Source organism: Peromyscus eremicus, chromosome 13, assembly GCF_949786415.1.
Source record: "Peromyscus eremicus chromosome 13, PerEre_H2_v1, whole genome shotgun sequence".
NCBI lineage: Eukaryota > Metazoa > Chordata > Mammalia > Rodentia > Cricetidae > Peromyscus > Peromyscus eremicus.
The window spans coordinates 46012687-46031965 of record NC_081429.1 but is presented as its reverse complement, the minus strand read 5'-3'; the positions used below and the strand labels follow the sequence as shown (position 1 = coordinate 46031965).

The 19279-nt window shown below is 44.3% G+C and overlaps 1 protein-coding gene across 1 annotated transcript in view; it reads right to left on the bottom strand.

Annotated features, from left to right (window-relative positions):
• Positions 1-19279, bottom strand: part of Plekhm3 (pleckstrin homology domain containing M3) — a 141045-nt gene that overhangs the window by 77774 nt on the left and 43992 nt on the right. Inside the window, exon 4 of the mRNA XM_059278095.1 lies at positions 10629-10822. Within this exon, the coding sequence (XP_059134078.1) occupies positions 10629-10822 (194 nt within the window). The remainder of the gene's footprint in view (positions 1-10628; positions 10823-19279) is intronic.

Genomic DNA, 19279 nt, shown 5'->3' with positions numbered 1-19279 from the left:
TGCATGTATGTGTGTGTTTGTAGAGGCTGAAAGTTGATGTGGGGAAACATTCTTAATTATTCTTGCATCTTATTCATTGAGTCAAGGGCTCTCTATCAAACCCAGAGCTTACTGACATGGTTAGTCCTGCTAGCCAGTTTGGTCTGAGGGTTCTGCCTCTGCCTTCTGAGGCTAGAATTACTCGCTGGCCACCATGCCGGGCCAGACAGCATTTCCACAGCTTTCTGGTACCCACAATCTGGTCCTGAGGCTTGTGTCACAAGTACGCTAGCCACTGAGCCACCTCCCCAACCCTAAATAAAGTATATCTGCATCACAATAGAATGCAGTGTTTTATATCAAATATTCCTTCCACTTACTGTGCACCCCTCCCGCGCTCGCGCGTGTGTGTGTGTGTGTGTGTGTGTGTGTGTGTGTGTTCGTGTGATTGGGCACCAGAGGTTGGCACTGGCTATCTTCCTCTATTACTCTCTACCTTAGCTTGAGACAGGCTTCTCACTGAACCTGGAACTCATCACTTCTGCCAAGCTGGCTGACCAGTAGCCTCAGGGACCTGCCTGTCTCCACCCCACCAGCACTGGGGTTACAGACATGTACTATCATGCCCAGCTTTACATGAGTGCTGGGGATCCAAACTCAGGTTTGCACGGTGGATGGCAAGTACTCTGCCCAGGAAGCCATCCTCTCCCAGGCTCTGGAGGAAGATATTTTACCATCTCATTATTTCCTAGGACTCTTTCTGAGTGTAGTACTCAACAGTAATATTCTTTTATGCCTAGGAACACAACAAAATAGCAGTTTCACTCAGTAATTCATGATTTTTTTTTTTTTAACATTTACTGACATTAAAGATGTTCTGTCAGGCATTCTGCCTCAGACCTGTAATCCCAGAACTTGAGAGGCTGAGGCAGGAGGAATGTCAGGATTTTAAGTCCAGCCTGAGTATAGACTGGAACCCTATCTCAAAAGTGTACAGCTAAGTGACATGATTACATGAAAAATATACAATGAAACCATCTTAATGGGAAAGAAGCATGGACAGAGACAAAATTCTAGAAAACAATGCTCAGAAGTGGAGAACAGTGGGTGCTTTCTTATTTTTGTTTTCTATGATGAATCATAGCTATTGCAACAAGTAAAACCCAGTTTGACCACATGAAATTGTGTAGTTGAATCTTGATAACAGTATTTTATCTACTTAATGAACTTATTCAACATATATTTATTGTATATGTCTATATATATATATATTATATACTAACAAAAATATTTATTAGTCTCCATTCCATATCAGGTGCTGTTCCAGGCCCTGGGGATACAGCCATGTATTCCCAAAAAGCCATGGCCTGGTGTAGCTTACCTCTTAGGGGAAGAGCAGAAGCATACGTTGAACAAAGACAAAATACCATACCATGCCAGCTGTGAATAAGCAATGAGAGAAGACTGGAGGGATTAGGGGCAGGATGCTAAGTTGCACACTGGTGGGAATTCAAAATACAGTCAAGTATGCTTCTTTAAAGTGATGATGCATAAAGACCTAGAAGAGGTGAGCAAGCAGGTGATATAGACACTCAGGCAGGAGCCTTCTTAGTTTGCTTAAGGACCAACAGAAAGGCCAGTCTGACTGGAACAGAGGCAGGAAGTGGTGGGAGGCGAAACAGAGACTTAATGGGGACAAGACTTTGTGCAGCTTTGGCTTTGACTTGGAGTGGAAGGTAAAGCTATTAGATTAGTTGGGCCAGAAGTGACATCACACAATCTGCACATTATCTGCAGCCAGAATCTTAAGAACAGACTGAAGCAGGGGACCAGTGACTGCGACAATCCAGGAGAACACAACAGTGCCTTGGACCAGGTATCAGCACCGAAAGTGGGAAAGAGGAGACAGTTTGAAGATGAAGCTGCTAGGGTTTGCCAAAAGGAAGTGTTTGGCCTGGGAAAATGGATGGACGGAGGTGTCCTGAAGTGACATAGGGAAGAGGGTGGTGCTGGGGAATAATCCTTCTGTACACTGTGAATATGCATTACTCTCATTGGTTAATGAGCATGCCACACGGAGAAAAAGTACCAAGCCACATGGCAAAGCATAGAAACGAAATATGGGTTAATTTAAATGTAAGAGTTAGGCGGTAACAAGCCTGAGCTATTGGCTGAACATTTATAGTTAATATTAAGGCTCTGTGTGGTTACTTGGGAGTGGCTTGCAGGACAGAAACTTCCACTGACAGGATGGTTTACAATAGAAGGTAGGACAGAGATTTCGAGCTTGGTTTGGACATAGGAAACTTGAGATACTATTAACCGTGGAAACGCCATTTCATCCTCTGGACTTAGCCTCAAATTTCCAGTGAACTCATTAGAAAACCTAAATAATTCTGGGTAAAACAGAAGGGGGCCTCACAAGATCCAGACAGGATAATGTTAATAAAACCAGCAATCTGCATGGCAGAAAGCACCTATTGATTAGTAAATCTAACATTTTGGTGGGAACTCATACTAGATACAATCACCATCTCAAATACAATGTGAAACAAGAAAAGGAGACTAATGAGGAAGAAGAAAGTCAAGTCAGATGCTGCTTCAGAGCCCCCAGCAAAGACGGAACTTGACAAACAGCAGGCCCCCATTTCCCTTCCCTGACACTAACCCAACCCTGCGCTGCTCACCAGGAATCCAGGCTTGAAGGTACTGACTGCCCTCGGCCAGCATCGGAAAGAAGAGAGTTTAGATTTATTTCACAATGGGCACCTGGGCTTTACCAGCCTATCAAGACCCAACTCATACTTCCAATGACAGAGAATGGGAACTACGGGAGCAGCCATGTAATTCCCAGAATGGGATGATTTGAGTGCTCGGAAGAGAAACATGGGATCTAAGAGAAGCTTGTCCAGCAGCTGGTATCCATCTCAGGGATGTTTTCAGTGGCCTAGCGTAAAATGGGGGGTGAGGGGGACAGTTGAAAGCTTTTAAAATTAATTTTCTTTTTTAAAGTTCTTAGGGTTTTTTTAGTGTTATCATATTCTTATATGAAACGATAGTGAGAAATAATAATGTTTTGTTTGTTTTTAGTGTCTGTTTTGGCTAGAGACATACATGAAGCAACCCTGCAGACACTGCTATACTTCTGTTTTAAGTTTCCGGATCTGGCAAATGGTGACCTATATAAAATGTATTTGCTAGCACTAAGCCAGTGTCCTTCCCGGCTCCCCATGGGTGACAGAGCCTGCTGCTGAGCCCAGGCACCCACCAGTCAGCCATCTTACCTTCCCGCTCCCCACTGTGTGCCGACCGCCCTGTCCTTCTTCATACTCTCTAAAGGACCTCAATCAAGTCTTCCGGAGGAATGAGAGAGAGTCCTCTTGGCAGCATCAGCCAGGAGTGGTGACGCACATCGGGGTGGCAGTGGCAGGTGGGTTACTGAAAGTTCAAGGTCAATCTGTTCTACATAGTGAGAGCCAGCCTCATTTTTTAAAGAGTATGGAGACCTCGGATGTCACCATCATTTACTGGGGAAGTAGCAGTGATCTGAGCATGAGAAAACCCAGCTCCAGCTGGGCTCTGCCGCTCACTAGCCATTCTCTGAGGGCAAGGCAGAGCCTCTCAGCTGCAGTCCTTTCCTTCTTTTCTAAGTATCCTTTGTCCTATGTGCCTAAAGGGACTGCTATAAAAAAAAATTATAGATTTCCGGGGAAGTCTCTCTAATTGATAAAAATCCTAATAACTGTAAGGAATTCTGAAAAGTGTTAAATGGCATAAATTTAATGATGGATAAGCTCATACTGTACAGCTAACTGATCAGGTTTCTATCTTAGCTCTAACACAGAGCAGAACAACCTTGTCCTCTAAGAGCCTTCCAGGAGTCAGTAAGAGATGTAAAGCACTGGGCACCTAAGCATCAATTGAGTGGTCCAGATGATCACTGGGGAAGAGACCACTGAACAGAGACAGGAAGAGGCAGCATTTGAGCAGGCTGGCTGAGAGTGGCTGGGTGGGGTATCTATGATCCACCAGGGGCCATGTGAAAGATGAAGCCATACAAGTAGTCACGGTCAGATCACAGGGACCAGATGACCACCAGGAGTGCTGTCACAGTCTGCAGGTGGCTGAGCTATATACGGTCTAGTCAGTCACTCTATGGCTGGACTGCTGTTACCTGGACTAGTTACGGGATCCAGCGGAACCAGGATGCCCAATGAGCAAACTAGAGAAACAGGTGACGAGAGGCCAGACACGGGGACAGGAACAAAAAGTAAAAGAAGCATGTGACTAGCTCTTAGTGAACCTTAAAGCAAAGCTTACAGAGTTCAGACTATAGAAAAGTAAGAAAACAATGTGAAATGAAGTGAAATGGACGAGGTTACATAGATGTGTTTTTTTCAGGCTTCAGTGACTTCTATGGACACATACATCAGTGGAAACAGCCAGTAGGCGGCTAGAGACACAAGCTGGTGGTGATCTCTTCCCAGTCACTGTACACTTGTAGATGGATGATGACGCTCTCCCTGCAGCTGGCCATCAAGGGTCCTGAGCAAAGGGGACCTTCCAGCATGCACGGGGCTGCTGACAGCCTCCAGTTAGGAACTGGGAACACGAAGAAAGGCAGCGGAGGTGTGGCCTCTCACGCCTGCTGTTAGAGAGCCAGAGGGAGGCATGGAGGCAGCAAAGGTGCAGATGGGAACTCAAACAGCTGGAGGATAAAGAAGGCCACGAAGACGACAGACCCAGGAGAAAGGAGCCACAATGGTCAGAGGGTCACCAAAAAAGGAGTCTGCAGAAATCACAATGTCTTCAAAGAATGTAATTCCCAGTCTGGGGTCAAGTAAGTGAGTGGGCCAAGAGAAAAGGGAGGTTTTCTTTAAGTTTTAGTAGTCAAAGGGATGCCTGAAGACACAGCGTAGGCAGTGGTGGGAGAGAGTGCTACTCAAGGACAAGGTATTAGTTAGTCAAATGTGCTATAACAACCAGGACATGTTCTGAGGTATTTTTCTGTGCCGTCACTGCAGGGCCACAGTCCACATCTGGGGACCCTCCTAATGATGCACTCTTTACACGGAAAGACCCAGGCTCTCTGATGCCTCTAGGCTCAGCTTCTTCTGCCTCTTCCTCCTTGTTTAGCTCTTGTCCCTTCCTGAGTTTCAATGCTTATTTGAAAACAGGCCAGCTAACATTACCGAGCACATCCTCTGTTCCAGGTACTTCCCCCTACCTTTAGGCTTTCTCATTTATAGGTGGGATGACCAGCTCTGAGCGCTGTTACAGAGGTGAGCTCTGGGCCCGAATGTCTAACTTCGGGGCCTATAAAGCCACCTGCACTGGTGCTATTACATTATTACTTTTGTCGCCTCTTTGGTCTTGGTGGCCCAGCTGCAATCTTTAGCTTTGTGGTGACCTGGAATTGCTACTCCAGGGAAGCATGTGTACCAGCCTACCCCCAACCCAACCTGTGAGAAATGTCCAAATTGACCTCATACTGTTTCTGCTAGCTCTATAAGCGCCTTCATGTTTGTCTTTTGACAGAACAAAATCTAAGAATGCTGCCGGCCTTTGGTACCTCAACCTGAAATGAGAGCTGGGGCTCCAGTATCCAAGATACAGTGTTCTTATCATTTACGCTTACGGATCCAGGGCTACAAATCTCAAATGCCTACAAACCCCGGAACCTCTGTGAATGAATGGGACGGGCTGGGATTAAGAAACAGCCAGGCATTATTCGACCTTCCTGGAGCTGCTGGGACAACGGGAGTAGCTGAGGCTACAGTAAGGCAGAGAGTCCTAGATCTAAGCCAGATTTCTGCTACATAAGGATGAGGGAAGCCCTGTGCAAGGAGAGCTTCAGAATTTCAAAGAGAAGTGGGAAGCTGCGTGCGTGCGTGCGTGCGTGCGTGCGTGCGTGCGTGCGTGTGTGTGTGTGTGTGTGTGTGTGTGTGTATGGGCACATGTGGTGTAAGCGTTTTATGGGAACTCCCACTTTTAAAATGTCATTTCAGAGCTTAGTGGAAGCCATCCCTGTAAGGCTAAACAAAACAGGTCTGTTGGCCAAATTTAGCCTTGAGGTTCCTCCCGTTCTGGACCTCTGATTTACACCTATCCTCCTATCCCTGAGTTGAGTTGAACATGTAGGCAGTTCTTCCTCATGTTCCTCCAAAACATGTCCCTTAATGGCTACTGATCCCATGCTTCCTGACACCGCCTCAATTTCCCAGAGTTCTTCACACACCTTCCTGTGTGGACACGATAAATAACTCTTCTAACAACACAGAGTTAACGAGGCCTTGAGCTAATTCAGCAGGGTCACCATCTGGGAGTCATCAGAAACAGGACTGTCAGCGCTGTAAACACTTGAGGCTTCATAGAAGACACTGACTCGTTCTACACTAATCAGTGCTGCCAGTCAAGATTTGCAGCAGAGATTCGAGAACGAGACATCCATTTAACAACAATAACAAAAACAGTGAGGATGAAAACCGTACAGTCATAATAACAAGGGGCCTAAAAGCAAACTGTGACTTCCCTAATAAGGCAGAGACCGAAGCTGGCTCCCTGGCGGTCAAGCGCCAATACGATTAATCAGTCTGTTTCCAGTTTTCTCGAGACAGCAATATTAACAGTTTGCTTTACTCTGTTTATACGGTGCTGACAGGTCTTCGGCATGTTAGGCTTACTTGCTGATGATTAATGACCACTCTCATTCTGAAGTCAGACCGGGCAGGAAGAAAATGCCTTTTATGACTAGTTAGGAACCGAATTCTCGGGGATTTCTGTTGTTGTTTCCCTGTTCCCCATCAGCACCTCCCTCTGTTAATCTCTTTATGAATGTCTGAGAATAGTCATTCTCCCCTAACTGGTCCAGCGTCTTTCCCTGCCCTGAGATGCTCTGTCCTCTGCTTAAAGAGGGACCCTAAAATGTACACTATGAATGAGCTTGGCATCTGGAAAGGTATTGTTGGCTTATTTTGTTATTAAAAATCTCCTTTCTATAGAAATGAAAGAACAGGTGGGAAGCGGCTCTGGAAATGGGAATTTTAGCTTATTAAGTAGGTAATAATCTCTTTTCATATTTATAGCTATATTTACAGACGAAGAAGACAGCAGAGCTGAAATGATATACTGGTTGCTGCAGGAAGTACTGTCACAGAAAGTCTGAGAGATCATTGCATTAAACAGTCATATTTCAACAGAGGTCAAAAGATTTGAGATAATATAAGAGGACGCACCCTGTCCACATACTTTCCCATATATATAGAAAGCTGTAAGAGCACTACTTACCGCTAGTACACTGATCTTTTCTATTTACTTCGTGTGCTTGTGTGTTGGTGCACACGTTCGCGCTACGGGATGCATGTGCAAGGCTAAGGACAAGTTTGTAGGCGTTGGATCTTTCCTGTACCACGTGGGTTCTAGGGATTGGACTCGGGTTCTCGGACTCGGAAGCAAGTGTCTTCACCTGCCTGCCACTTTTTTCTTTGTGTTTGCTTGTTTATTTAGACAGAGTCTGGCAAGAGAGCCCCGGCAGAACTCATACTCTCTGTGTAGCACAGAATGGCTTTAAATTTGCACACTTCCTGCCTTAGCCTCATAAATGCAGGGATGATAAGTGTGTGCCACCATATCCAGTCACCAAATATTATTTTATTTATTTTTACTGTACTTTATTTTAGTGTGACAGGATCTCTAGCAGCCTGGACTGGTCCTGAATACACTATATATAGCCAAGGGTAACCCTGAACTCCTGATCCTCTTACCTCTACAGACCTAAGTCCCGGGATTCAGGGATGTACTATCCCAACATCATCTTAACAATATCGAAGGGTAGGGAACCTAAAAAAATGAAAATTCAACAAAAGAGAATGGGCTTCTTGGAAGGTTCGCTAGGAAACAATATCGCATTGCCTGCACTCAGGGTCAGTCTACCACACACACAGACGCCCAGTAGCTTTCTAGCCCACTTCCCTGTGTGCGTCTCTCCTCATACAGCAATGAACTGCACTAGTTCTGGCAGAGGGGACATCATGAGTGGCTTTTCAGTGGAACATTGAAGTCAGAGGTAAGAACCATCTGATATGAAAGCACTATTAATAATAACAACAATAATAATAATAATACTGTAAAGTGAGTGCTTACTATGTACCAGCACCTTGCAAATGCTTCAGTATGCAAACAGGCTCCATCCCACAACTGTGACTATATGGAGTGGAACAACAGTCTTCGTTGGAAGTCCACGATATGGGAGAAAGTAGAACAGACTTGGCTACATTTGGGCAGACTTTGAACCCCTTTGTGAACGTCAATAATGCAGCTAACGTAAAGGTTTGACTGGGGAGGGAAAAGTGATACTAGCTAGACTAGTTATAAAGTTTTGTAACAATTTCTGGGAGAGAAAAGACTTATCAGTTATCTCAGAAACTGAAGTAGACTTTTTTTTAATGTAGCAAAATTGGAGTTTATCAAAAAAAGGTTTTAAAATAGATGTAAGCAGGAAGGGGAGAGGGAAAAAGACTCACTTAAGGAAACTGTACTAAATGCCTAGAGTAGCCTGGCCTTCCCAAGAGAGATGCCCGACTAAATATTCTTTCTCTAATTTACTCATTCAAACTCTTTGTAGATCTGGATGGATGGTCTGGTTAGACATCATGATGAGAAGAAATAGGGAAGCAAGGACAAACGAATTAGGAGACGTCTTCCTCACACTCAGTGGACGACTGGTCTTGCTCACTGTGCAGTGCTCTCAAGTGACATTTAATAGCCATCGGCCTGTCTGTCTAGCCACTCAAAACTATACACGTTGCTTTATGTAATGGCCATGAGCAAGCCCGCCCAGAAGAAAGAAGTGAATGAAAGGAAAGGAGAATGGCCATCTTCATTCTCATGGCTTTGGGAATAGCCTCTCACGGCCTCTGTCCTAACCCCACTTCTCTCTTGGTGGTCTGGCTATAAGGCATAGTACTCTGGGGCAAAGCACCAGATTGCTGGAGTAGAGGCTGCTAGTCATCCACAAGAGAAGGGGTCTTCTATTTAATTTGCAAATGCATGCCCTATTTGGAATACTTTAACCAAAGCTAAACATTCTGGAAAGGGATCTAGTAGGAGAACCATGTGCATATGTTCGTATCATCTGCAAATATAGGTACAAGAAACATAAACTCTGTGCAAAGCCAAAAAGTACTGAAGTAGCAAATAAGAATATTTTGAGGGCTAAGAAAAAAAAGTCTTTATTCTAATTCAGTTGCTAAATGAATTGAAGACACAGAGTTCTACTGTCTTTCAAACAAAGTCCTGAGATGTTTTTTTTAGATGTATTTATTTTTATTTCATGAGTATGGGTGTTTGGTCTACATGCATGTATGTACACCGTGTGTATGCAGTGCCCACCAGAAGAGGACAAAGGATCCCCTGGAACTGGGGTCACTGGCAGTTGTAAGCTGCCATGTTGGCTGCTGGGAGTCAAACCCTCCGGAATACAAGCACGTGATTTTGACTGCCGAGCCATCTCTCCAGGCCCCCAAAAGAGCTCTGAGCTTTTAAAATTAAGATCTGCCTCGATTATATGAAAATAAGTCTCTATTACTTTCTGGAAAAACAACTATGTAACTGAATGAGAAGTGTTTCACTCCATTGCAGCTGACTTTTCATTATTATTTCTTAAGAGCTCATCTGGAGAGCATGTCCCTTTCACTATCTAGATTTAGTTGTTTCTGAAATGTTTCTTCACATGCCTAAGGTCATGTTGGTTTCTGTGGATCTAATTGAATCTCTATCATTTTGATTCTTTCCAAAGGTTCTTGCAGGTAGGTTGACTTCCAAAAACATTTACTATGACTAATGTATGAGGCTTGTCATTTCTATTAAAATGAAAAAAAATCAAAAGGTATTTTAGGGACTTATCCATGCCATCAACAATTACTTCAAGTATAAACTGGTTCGTATATGCCAAGGGTGAGAATTTAAATGCTCATAAAATACAACTGTAAAAGATGGAATTTTATGAGACCAAGCACGTTTCAACTTCATTCTAAGGATGTGAGTTTGGCTTGGCCTTGTGTGTTCTATGAACGATGAGCTGACTCAGTTACAGAAAGAAGAACAGCCTGTACCAAGTGCAAGGTGAAGGACAGAAGTCTAGGATGTGCATTTTAATGCCAAGCTTTCCTGCCTGTAGCAGTTACAAAGTTTGTATATTTGACTTTGTATAGAAAAAAAAAATTTGAATAATCACGTTTCTAAAAGTGCTTTTTAGTTGTGAAATTTTTCAAACCTGCTCGTGCTATGGCTGGTAAGCAGTAAGTAAAGCCTAGAAAAGCTCTGAGACCTGCCTATAGAACCTGTGAAAAGCCCCTGGGGTAGGACCTTACATTAGCATCCAGGTAGGGAAGGCCTTACTGCTCTGAGCACTCATTCATGGGTTCAAAGCCTTGAGTTAGGCTGAGAAGTGATGTTCATTTTTGTTTGACTCAATTGACCGAGGTGGTCAGAGGAGAAAGTAAAATGAGCCAGAGGCAGGAGGTGGAGGAGGGAGACACACGGACCTGGGAAAGGACTGCCCTGAAAAGGTGCTCAGGGGGTACCTGAGCAGTGAGCGTCCTGGGCAGGCAGTAAAAACAAACTGGGGTGGGCTGGCACTCTCGGCTTACCTGCGGCGCAGATCCTCCGCCACTGCTGCCCGGCAGCTGAACAAGTAGGCTCGGAGCGACTTCAGCTGCTGCCGCAGCCGCACCACGGTGGCCAGCGGCTCTGCGTGGAGGTACAGTATGGGGTTCTCCTGCTGGATGTCGATCAGGGGCTCCTCATACACATACTCCAGGAACTCCTTGGCCTGCTTGGACACCTGCAAAACAAGCCCCGGCCATCAGTGCTGGCGAATCACCCAGCTTTCAGTACTCGCCTTGCTCTGCCTGGGAACCATACTGCAATGACAAAGCTATGTGTATATGTCTATACATGGCTAAGTGAAGAAGCTCACAGAGGAACTAAACACAGCGCAGGCTCTTTTCACCTTCCAGAAGCTCAGCTAGCAAGTGTGGAAGGCATTCATTAACTCCACAGCTCAACTGTGCAAGTAATGATACGAACCCACACCTGTGATGGCACAGAACCACACAGATCCATCAGACCAGTCATGTTCTGTTTTGATTGGTTTTATATATCCTACTGTAGGGACCTAAGACGTGACCACAGGAGGAAACTAGGTGAAAGGTACTCAAATGCTTCCTGTCTGCATGTTCAACTTCCTGTGAAGCTGTAATTATTTCAAGCAATGTGGGAAAAGAACTCATAGTCTTTAAAAAACTACATAAATATATGTGCATGCACATATATTTCACAATACTTTAAAAAAGTATCTTTTAAAACAGAAAAACTACACATATTGTAAAATATTAATAGGAATATTAAGACAAATAAATAGGTATTCTCAAGAAAAAAAAGGAAGAATGGAGGGAGCAAAATTATGTGGAAAGTGAATTGACTAAATAAAAGAATGGCTGTGAACGTGGGCTGATGCAGTCAACGTATCCATCCAGCTCTTTTTTTTTTTTTTTTTTGAGTGTTTTTTTTTTAATGGCATTGTTCTAAGTAGAGGTAAACAGTGCATTGGCAATACAATGCACCAGAGAAAGAGAGAGAAACTTAAATAGCGGAGCGCACTATCACGTGGGTACCTGGACTCTCTCCATGCCAGTTTCCTGATACGTGGGTGTAAACTGCCTAGTGATACAGAGTTGGCTGAGCCTCTACTTATGGAGGTAAACCTCTCCAGAAGTTCCCACTAACCCTCTCCAGAAGCAAGGCTGGGACTGATCACTAAAATAAACACCTCTGTTCATTAAAAAGAAAACTGAAAATCCACTATGCTTTACATTCCACAGCAGAAGCTTGCTAATGAAGAAAGAAAATTCAAGCCCTACCCTCAAGGGGCTATTTAGTACAAAAGATAAAGGACTCCAAACAAAAACCACATGCAGTCTGCCATCACTGGAGCCGTGGGGCTCACAGGTAGCTTAAAGGAGAGGAATCACCGTTCCTGGGGAACTAAGAGCTAGGTAGGCCTGGAGAAGCAAGCGACACTGGATCTAGCTGTGGAACTAGAGGTGGAAACTCATTTGACAGACAGAATGGACAGGGAAGGAGGAGGGGGGGACAGCAGGCTGGCCAAATCACCAAGTCCCCTTGGATAATACGGAAGTGTGATTACTAGATGTGAGGCTATTATGCACTAATTAAAAGAATGCTTCTTACACACAAACATAAGGTTCAGCATCACTATCTTCTTCTTAAAGTGGAAAGCTCACTTCTAAGTTTACATTTCTTACAAGACTACAAAAGTACACCATTTCGTAAAGTGCGTGCGTGCGTGTGTGCGTGTGTGTGTGTGTGTGTGTGTGTGTGTGTGTGTGTTCATTTACTTCTGAGATATCTGTTGTGCAGTGTGACCCTATGATATCCTGCAGAGAGTGACAAAGTTAAAGGAACTTAATAAACTGAAAATCCAGGTTACAAAACAGCCCCCAGAGTTGGCCAAGACTTTTCGTTGCCTTAGCGATCAGAAACAAGAAGGTACAGAGAGCAGGAGGCTCTGTTCTCTCATCTGTGAGGCAAAGACATGAGCAGACAGCAGACAGCATGGCGGCCCAGGCCTTCGGGGAAGAACAAAGCAGTCATGGCCGGGTCCTCAGGCACTTCCCAGCTCCAGCTCCACGCAGAAAGACAAAATTGAGTCGTTTCTGAATTCCATGCTGTATTCACTGTGTTTAAATATCTGCTGCACTTAAATATCTCCGATGAGGAAAAAAAGCCTCATGGTGTTCAGGGAAGTGAAGTACAATCCACTTGAAACTGTTGCTAAAAAATGATGTATTGTACAATTCAATTAGTCTTCCTGGGTGTACAGAACAGTGTTTATACTGAGTCAGGGCCCCGCTGAATTAGGTTAACAATGCTACCTTTTAGTAGGTGAACAGAAGGACAAAGGGCACTGGCCAGTCTCCCAGGCCTTAAAAGGCTTCTCTCTTCAGGTGCTACTTAAGCCCAAAAGCAAAAAGGAAAAAAAAAAATGTTTTACAGAGACAGTAAAAGCAGGGGTCTAATAGGATGGACAGCAGCTACTGATAGCAGCCCTGGTGAACTGAAATGACAGAAAAGAAAGAGACAGCTGGCCTCAGGGACATCCACGGCACTGCCTTCCGCCCACGGAGCACATCACTGACATGCTTGCCTAAGGACGTGAACACAGCCAGAGCTGCTGCAGCAGCCACTCTGACGGCAAGGCTGAGCTCAGGGTCTAGGTCTTCAGAGCCCGGGCTCTGTAGTTTTTAGGGAAATTTGCAATTTGGTATGAAATAAATGCTAATTTTGCAAAACAGAGCTTTATAATTAATCCCCTTCTGATACCTTGAGCTCTCAAAGTTTTCCACCCTCTATTGGCAAGATGATTTAACACTCGAGCTCCACTATCATTAAAAAGCATTTTTCAAAAAGAAAACCTTTTAAATGAGTATTAGCCCAAGGAAGAAACCAAACTCTTGTTAACCTAAGGGAAGAAGCCAGTGGTATTCTTGGGTAAAAGTTTCTTTCCTGTTAGTCTAAACATGACATGAATCACATGTTAACACCAGGCGTGTCCCAATAAATAGCTGAGCTATTGTCCTTCAGGCAAAGCAAATGATAAAAACCAAAAATGCCAAAGTGCTACTTTTTATTTTTATTTATTATTATCTTGTAAATGTGTGTATGTGGACTATTGGTGGACTAGGGCAACATTTTCACGTCATGTTTTGCCTGTGAAGGTCAGAGGACAACTTTGAGGACTGGATTCTCTCCTCTCAAGGCTGGTTCTGGGGACTGTACTGTGTTCTAGCCTAGCCTAGCCTAGGGGATGGGAGAGAGGCACCACTCTGCTGGCTTCTGCTGGCTTCACTGCTCTTGTAGTGAGCAAACAGAACGCTCTCTGCCACGGGAACTCAAGGTCATAACTGTGCTTGTGTTTCAATGTGTGAGCTGACTCTGTCTTCACAGTCCTGCGGTCTGAATGACTTATGAGGGAAGAAGGCCAGGTAGAACACGGCCCCTCCTCCTCACAACAAGGAGAATTAGAGAAGACGGCACAATCAACCTGAAATTAGCTACAAACTAACAATGACCCAATCAGTGACTACACACATGCGTTTACCAATGAGCACATGTGATTTGAACACTAAGTGTCATCACTGCAGATCTGAACACAGCATGTGTTCTGTCACAACGGTAACAACCACCTCTTAATTGCAGAATTATGGGATGTTGCTCAGGTTTGCATAATCCTAGGAGAGGTTTCTGGAACAGTGTTCTGGCATGGTCACACACAGAACAGCCCTGGGTAAAGAAGTAGTGGGCAAAGGGAATACATGGTCAGCCACAGTACAATTTGTAAATGATGCAGTGGAAGCAAGAGCCCTGTTTTTATTAAAGGAGGAAAAGGCTGAAGAAAACACAGAAGGACAAGGAAAGGTAAAGATAATCTAGTCACTTTTTATCAATCTGTGTTCCCAGGATTACTAGTCCCACAAAAAATGATGTTTTCAGGCGTTAGGAAAATAAATAGGCTGCATAGCTCTTTCTTTTCTTGGTGATTCAAAGTGAAACATATTCTCCTATTCAAACTGAGACACTAGTAAAGAAAACCTGCTCGGGTTGGGTTAGGATGCAGCTCAGTAGTCATGACAAGGAGGAGGAGGAAGAATAGGAGGAAGTAGAGCTGTAGGAGGAGAAGGAAGAAGAAGGGGAGGAAGAAGAGGAGTAAGGGGAAGAGGATCACTGTGGAATATTCCTTTACACTGGGTGAACATATGTCTCTGTGATTGGTTTAATAAAGAAGCTGACTGGCCAATAGCTGGACAGGATAAGGTTAGGAGGAGGGGCAAACAGAATGCTGGGAAGAAGAAAGGTGGAGTCAGAGAAGTAGTGAGCAGACACAAGATGGACATGCTGTTCTGAGAAAAGATATCAAACCACATGGCAAAGAATAGAAAAAAAATATGGGTTTATTGAAAATTTTAGAATTAACTAGTAACAAGCCTGAGCTATTGGCTAAGCATTTAAAATTAATATTAAGCCTCAGTGTGGTTACTTGGGAGCAGCTTGTGGGACAGAAACTTCCACCTACAAATGGCACTCAAACGTTTGGCACCTACATCCACATAAAACTGGAGAGAGCTTGGGAAGGGGTTCTAGATCATCTGCTTAACTTATCTACTTCTCAAATCTATTTGAGCATAAACAGGACAGTTTTGTTCGGTTCCAGCCCTGTAGAGGCCAGAAGAATGGGAGAAAGGCTGATCTATGCCCCATTCCTCAACTGGAAGCAGAACATCCTTCCCTAACTCGCTGTCCCCTCTTACCAAGCTGTAAACTCATTGGCTCTTTCCAATCCTCACCAAGATGGCCTTCCTACAGAGCCCTACTAACGAGTGCTGAACTTGTAAGTGTTTCACAGAATCTACTTTGAAAAACAGTGAATGAATCCATTTTCTGTATTTAATCAAGTCCAGCGACCCCAAATGACTCATTTAAGGTCATGTCATGGCAGAGCGGAGCTAGGACTCAGAACCCTGGACACCTTGCTCTGTGTTCAGTAGTCTGCAGTCATAGTTCCTCCAGTTTTTAAGTACTCTGCCATAACTTATTTGCTCACTGCTCTTTAAAAGTGGTGTTCCCTATCCCTCCTCTACCCTTCCTTCCTGTCAGAAGACAGGTATGCTGAAAACAGAGACAGAATATAATGCAATTAGGCGGCATTGGCATGTAGGCTTACATTTGAGCTTAACTCTGAAACAATGATGAACATGAAAAAGTCTTTCATTTTCAAAGCCATTTTTGTACTTATGTATTTGTTTAATGTCTTGCCCTCTCCACTGAAATAAAAGCATTGAGGAGGGCAGGAATTACAGCCCCTTTGGGCTACACACTCTTACTTCAGATACAGTTTTAACAGTTTTATTTCTAAGTTCATAACACATTTAGAGTCAATAATGAATAAAGGGGGAAAGGCAGCTAGAGGCAACGGAGCTTGTCTTGAATGCCTCTCAAGATGGAGAGATAGGCTTGTGTAACATGGAAAACCCCTAGCTAAATGGAATGTGAATATTCAGGCTAGGACACACAAAACATTTTTTAAAAGCACAGCTATGGGGAAATGGTAAGAAAGTTGGGTGTTTTGGTCATGTCTGATCGGTGTGAATAGGGGGCAGGGAGGTACCTTCATTAGAAATGGCTACAGAATTTAAGGATAGGGTTTAACTCCTTCTCAATCATGGAGCCTAGTTGAGTCTGTAGCACAGACACCAGAAATGGATGCAATCTTGGTTTTGGAAGTAATTAGGATTATTAATACTCCAGAGGACAGCCAGGAAGTGATTAAGATAGCAATTTCATTCTGTTCTGCAAACCCATTTCTCAATGGGTAGTCAAGCAGTCACGTATTTGCTATTAAGGGCAGTAGGCAGATCTAACAGGATGATGTCTGGATTTAGAAACTGATAGGTCTAAATTGATCCTCACAATTAGGAGCATTAAGTTAATTCCTGGTATCTGAGCAAAGACAGACAGATGCTGGACTAAATGGAATATAGTTCCTCAATGCCAGTGACAGATGATCCAGATAAAATCAGCTGGCTGTGTTCCTGCAGTATAATTGTCCCTGGTCCACTGAGAACGTGGGAAGCAGAGGTCTGACTCCTCATGTGCAGCGTGAATGAAGTGAGTGTACCCTAATATCTTCAATGAGCTATCTATTCCCTCAACTCAGGTCTAGCTTCTTGAAGGACCACCACGGCCCACGTTACAGAAAGATCCTAGACTTCGGGACCAGCTAGAGTGGTGGTTTCTGCAGTCTTCACAGCTCACGGTCCACAGCCATGCCTGCCTTGGCCATTTGCTGGCAGTGCCTCCTTTCTGCTTTTGCTTCACGGACTGCTGTGCATTCTGCTGTCAGGTGTCACCAGCCCCAGCTCTCAGCAGACCACAGGGCTGCGACTACCGCACTTGCGTGGCGTGAGATAACAAAGCTCTGCTCTGAGTACATTAATCTAAAGTGAATTCAACCAGCCTGCCTCCCTAAATCTGTTTTTCTCTCATACACACACGAATAATATATTTATAGTCTATTGGGAGTGTCAAGTACAAGATGCACAAGGAGGCCATGGTAGCCGTCTAGGAAAGGAAGGAAGGAATTAGGGGAGGAAATAAGGTTCAAATCAGATTTTAGGATTCGCTGGGCCTAGGTGAGAGCAGGAGAAAGCCAAGAGGTGTGAAACAGACTGCCAGGATATGGATTAGAAGGGGCATATGTGATTTTAATGAAGAGGCTAGTGCGGATGGATATGGACGAGGGAGCCAGGGAGGTGGACAGGGATTAGAGGTCACAAAGGGAACTGGATCTATTCTGCAGACAATTATGGAAGTCTGGCCCTAACTGAGCACTTACAATGCACCGAACACTGTGCTAGGTGCTTGTGTGACTAGGACATAGTGCTTGTGTTTAAGAAAACAGGATCCTTATGTCATAGGTACTACTACTATCTCTGTTGTAAGATGAAAAAACCAAGTTAAGGACTGAGTAAGAAATTCATCTGAGCTTCGAAGACAAGAAGCACTATTAGAAGGCCACAACTCATGCTGTGTGACTATGGCCGAGGCCATGAGTGTAGTGGGGCTGAGAGCATGACCTCATGTTACAATTAAGTCTTGGTTCTTGTGTGGCCAGGACACAGGTGGTAGAGGGAATGATCCAGGACGTCACCTCTGTCTGGCAGTGGAGACCGTGGGGCCATTCGTATGACTACGAATATTTACATCTGTAACTGCAGACAGCATGCACTTGGGGAGCGTGTTGAGTCTGAGTGCCCATGGGACAGGCTTTCCTCCCAGCCACTCAGCAGCCACTCCTGCTTACCAACTGTGTGTCACGGGCTGTGCTAAGCCACATCTCCCGAGCTCGCCTTTACAGAGAAAGCACACAACCACCAATTATTTAGATAAATGTAGTGCTGATGAGAATAATAACTTCCATTCAATAAGTACATGTCACACCATTTCTTATACTTTTGGTTGTGAGCCTAGCCTTCAAAGGCTAAGCCTTTTCTCTAGCCCTTAGCACACCACTTCTGGTGCTTTTCTTTTTAAGCTTAAAAAAATTTAATTATGCCAAGCGGTAGTGGCGCACACCTTTAATCCTAGCACTTGGGAAGCAGAGGCAGGTGGATCTCAGTGAGTTCGAGGCCAGCCTGGTCTACAAAGCAAGTTCCAGGACAGCCAGGGATGTTACACAGAGAAACCCTGTCTCAAAAACAAAATTTAATTATGTGTTTGTGTGTGTATGTAAGAATGTGCACATGTGCGTGTAAGTGCCCAAGGACTCCAGAAAAGAGTGTCATATCCCCTGGAGCCGGAGTTGCAGGCAGCTGTACGTTGTCTGACTTGGGTGCTGGGAACTGAACTCCGGTCTCTGCAAGAATAGTATCTGCTCTTAACCACTGAGTCATCTATCTAGCCCTCAAATCAGAGGATAGAATCCCTGAGAGTGCTCAAACCACCAACCTTTTTGTGTTTTTCTTTTAATAACCTACTCCATACAACTCTCAACTATAAATGTATGAGTTACCAAAAGCATAGTGCTCATTTGGCATGTACCGTGTGCTGGGTACCACTCTACTTGCTTTATATATTTTAGCCATTCAACCAGTGGTAACTCCTTTGAGGCACTACTATCCTCATCTTATAAACAAGAAAACTAAGACACTGAGAGTCTAAATAACTCACCCAGGTCACATGTCAGCAAGCAAACAAAGCCAAAACTTGAACCCAGGCAGGCTGGGCTCATGTGATACATTAGAAAACTGAGACCCAGGGAAGCTCAAGGAATTTGCCTCCCTCTAACCAAACATACAAGAAGGGGCTGAGGGAGGCTTTGGACAGATGTCTAATTAACACCAACCCCTCAAGAGTTGGTAAAAGCACGACGAGGAAAGGAGGAGCTAAGGTTGATTGACAACAGGGGCAGAGGAACAAACCTTCTGTAAGAGGAGTGTGGTTCCTATGGAAGAACAGGGAAGACTATGTGGCAGGTGAGTGGATGGAATTATTTCCTGATCATCCACTTTTCCCTAGTAGCAGGAGGGAGTTTCCAGAGGAACCCAGATGGAAACTTAACCCTGTACGATCACAGATACTGAAACCAAAAAATCTGATCTCAATCCCTGGTGCAAATGTAAAGGGCTCCCACGAGCTTCCGATACATCTCAGGCTCCTTTTC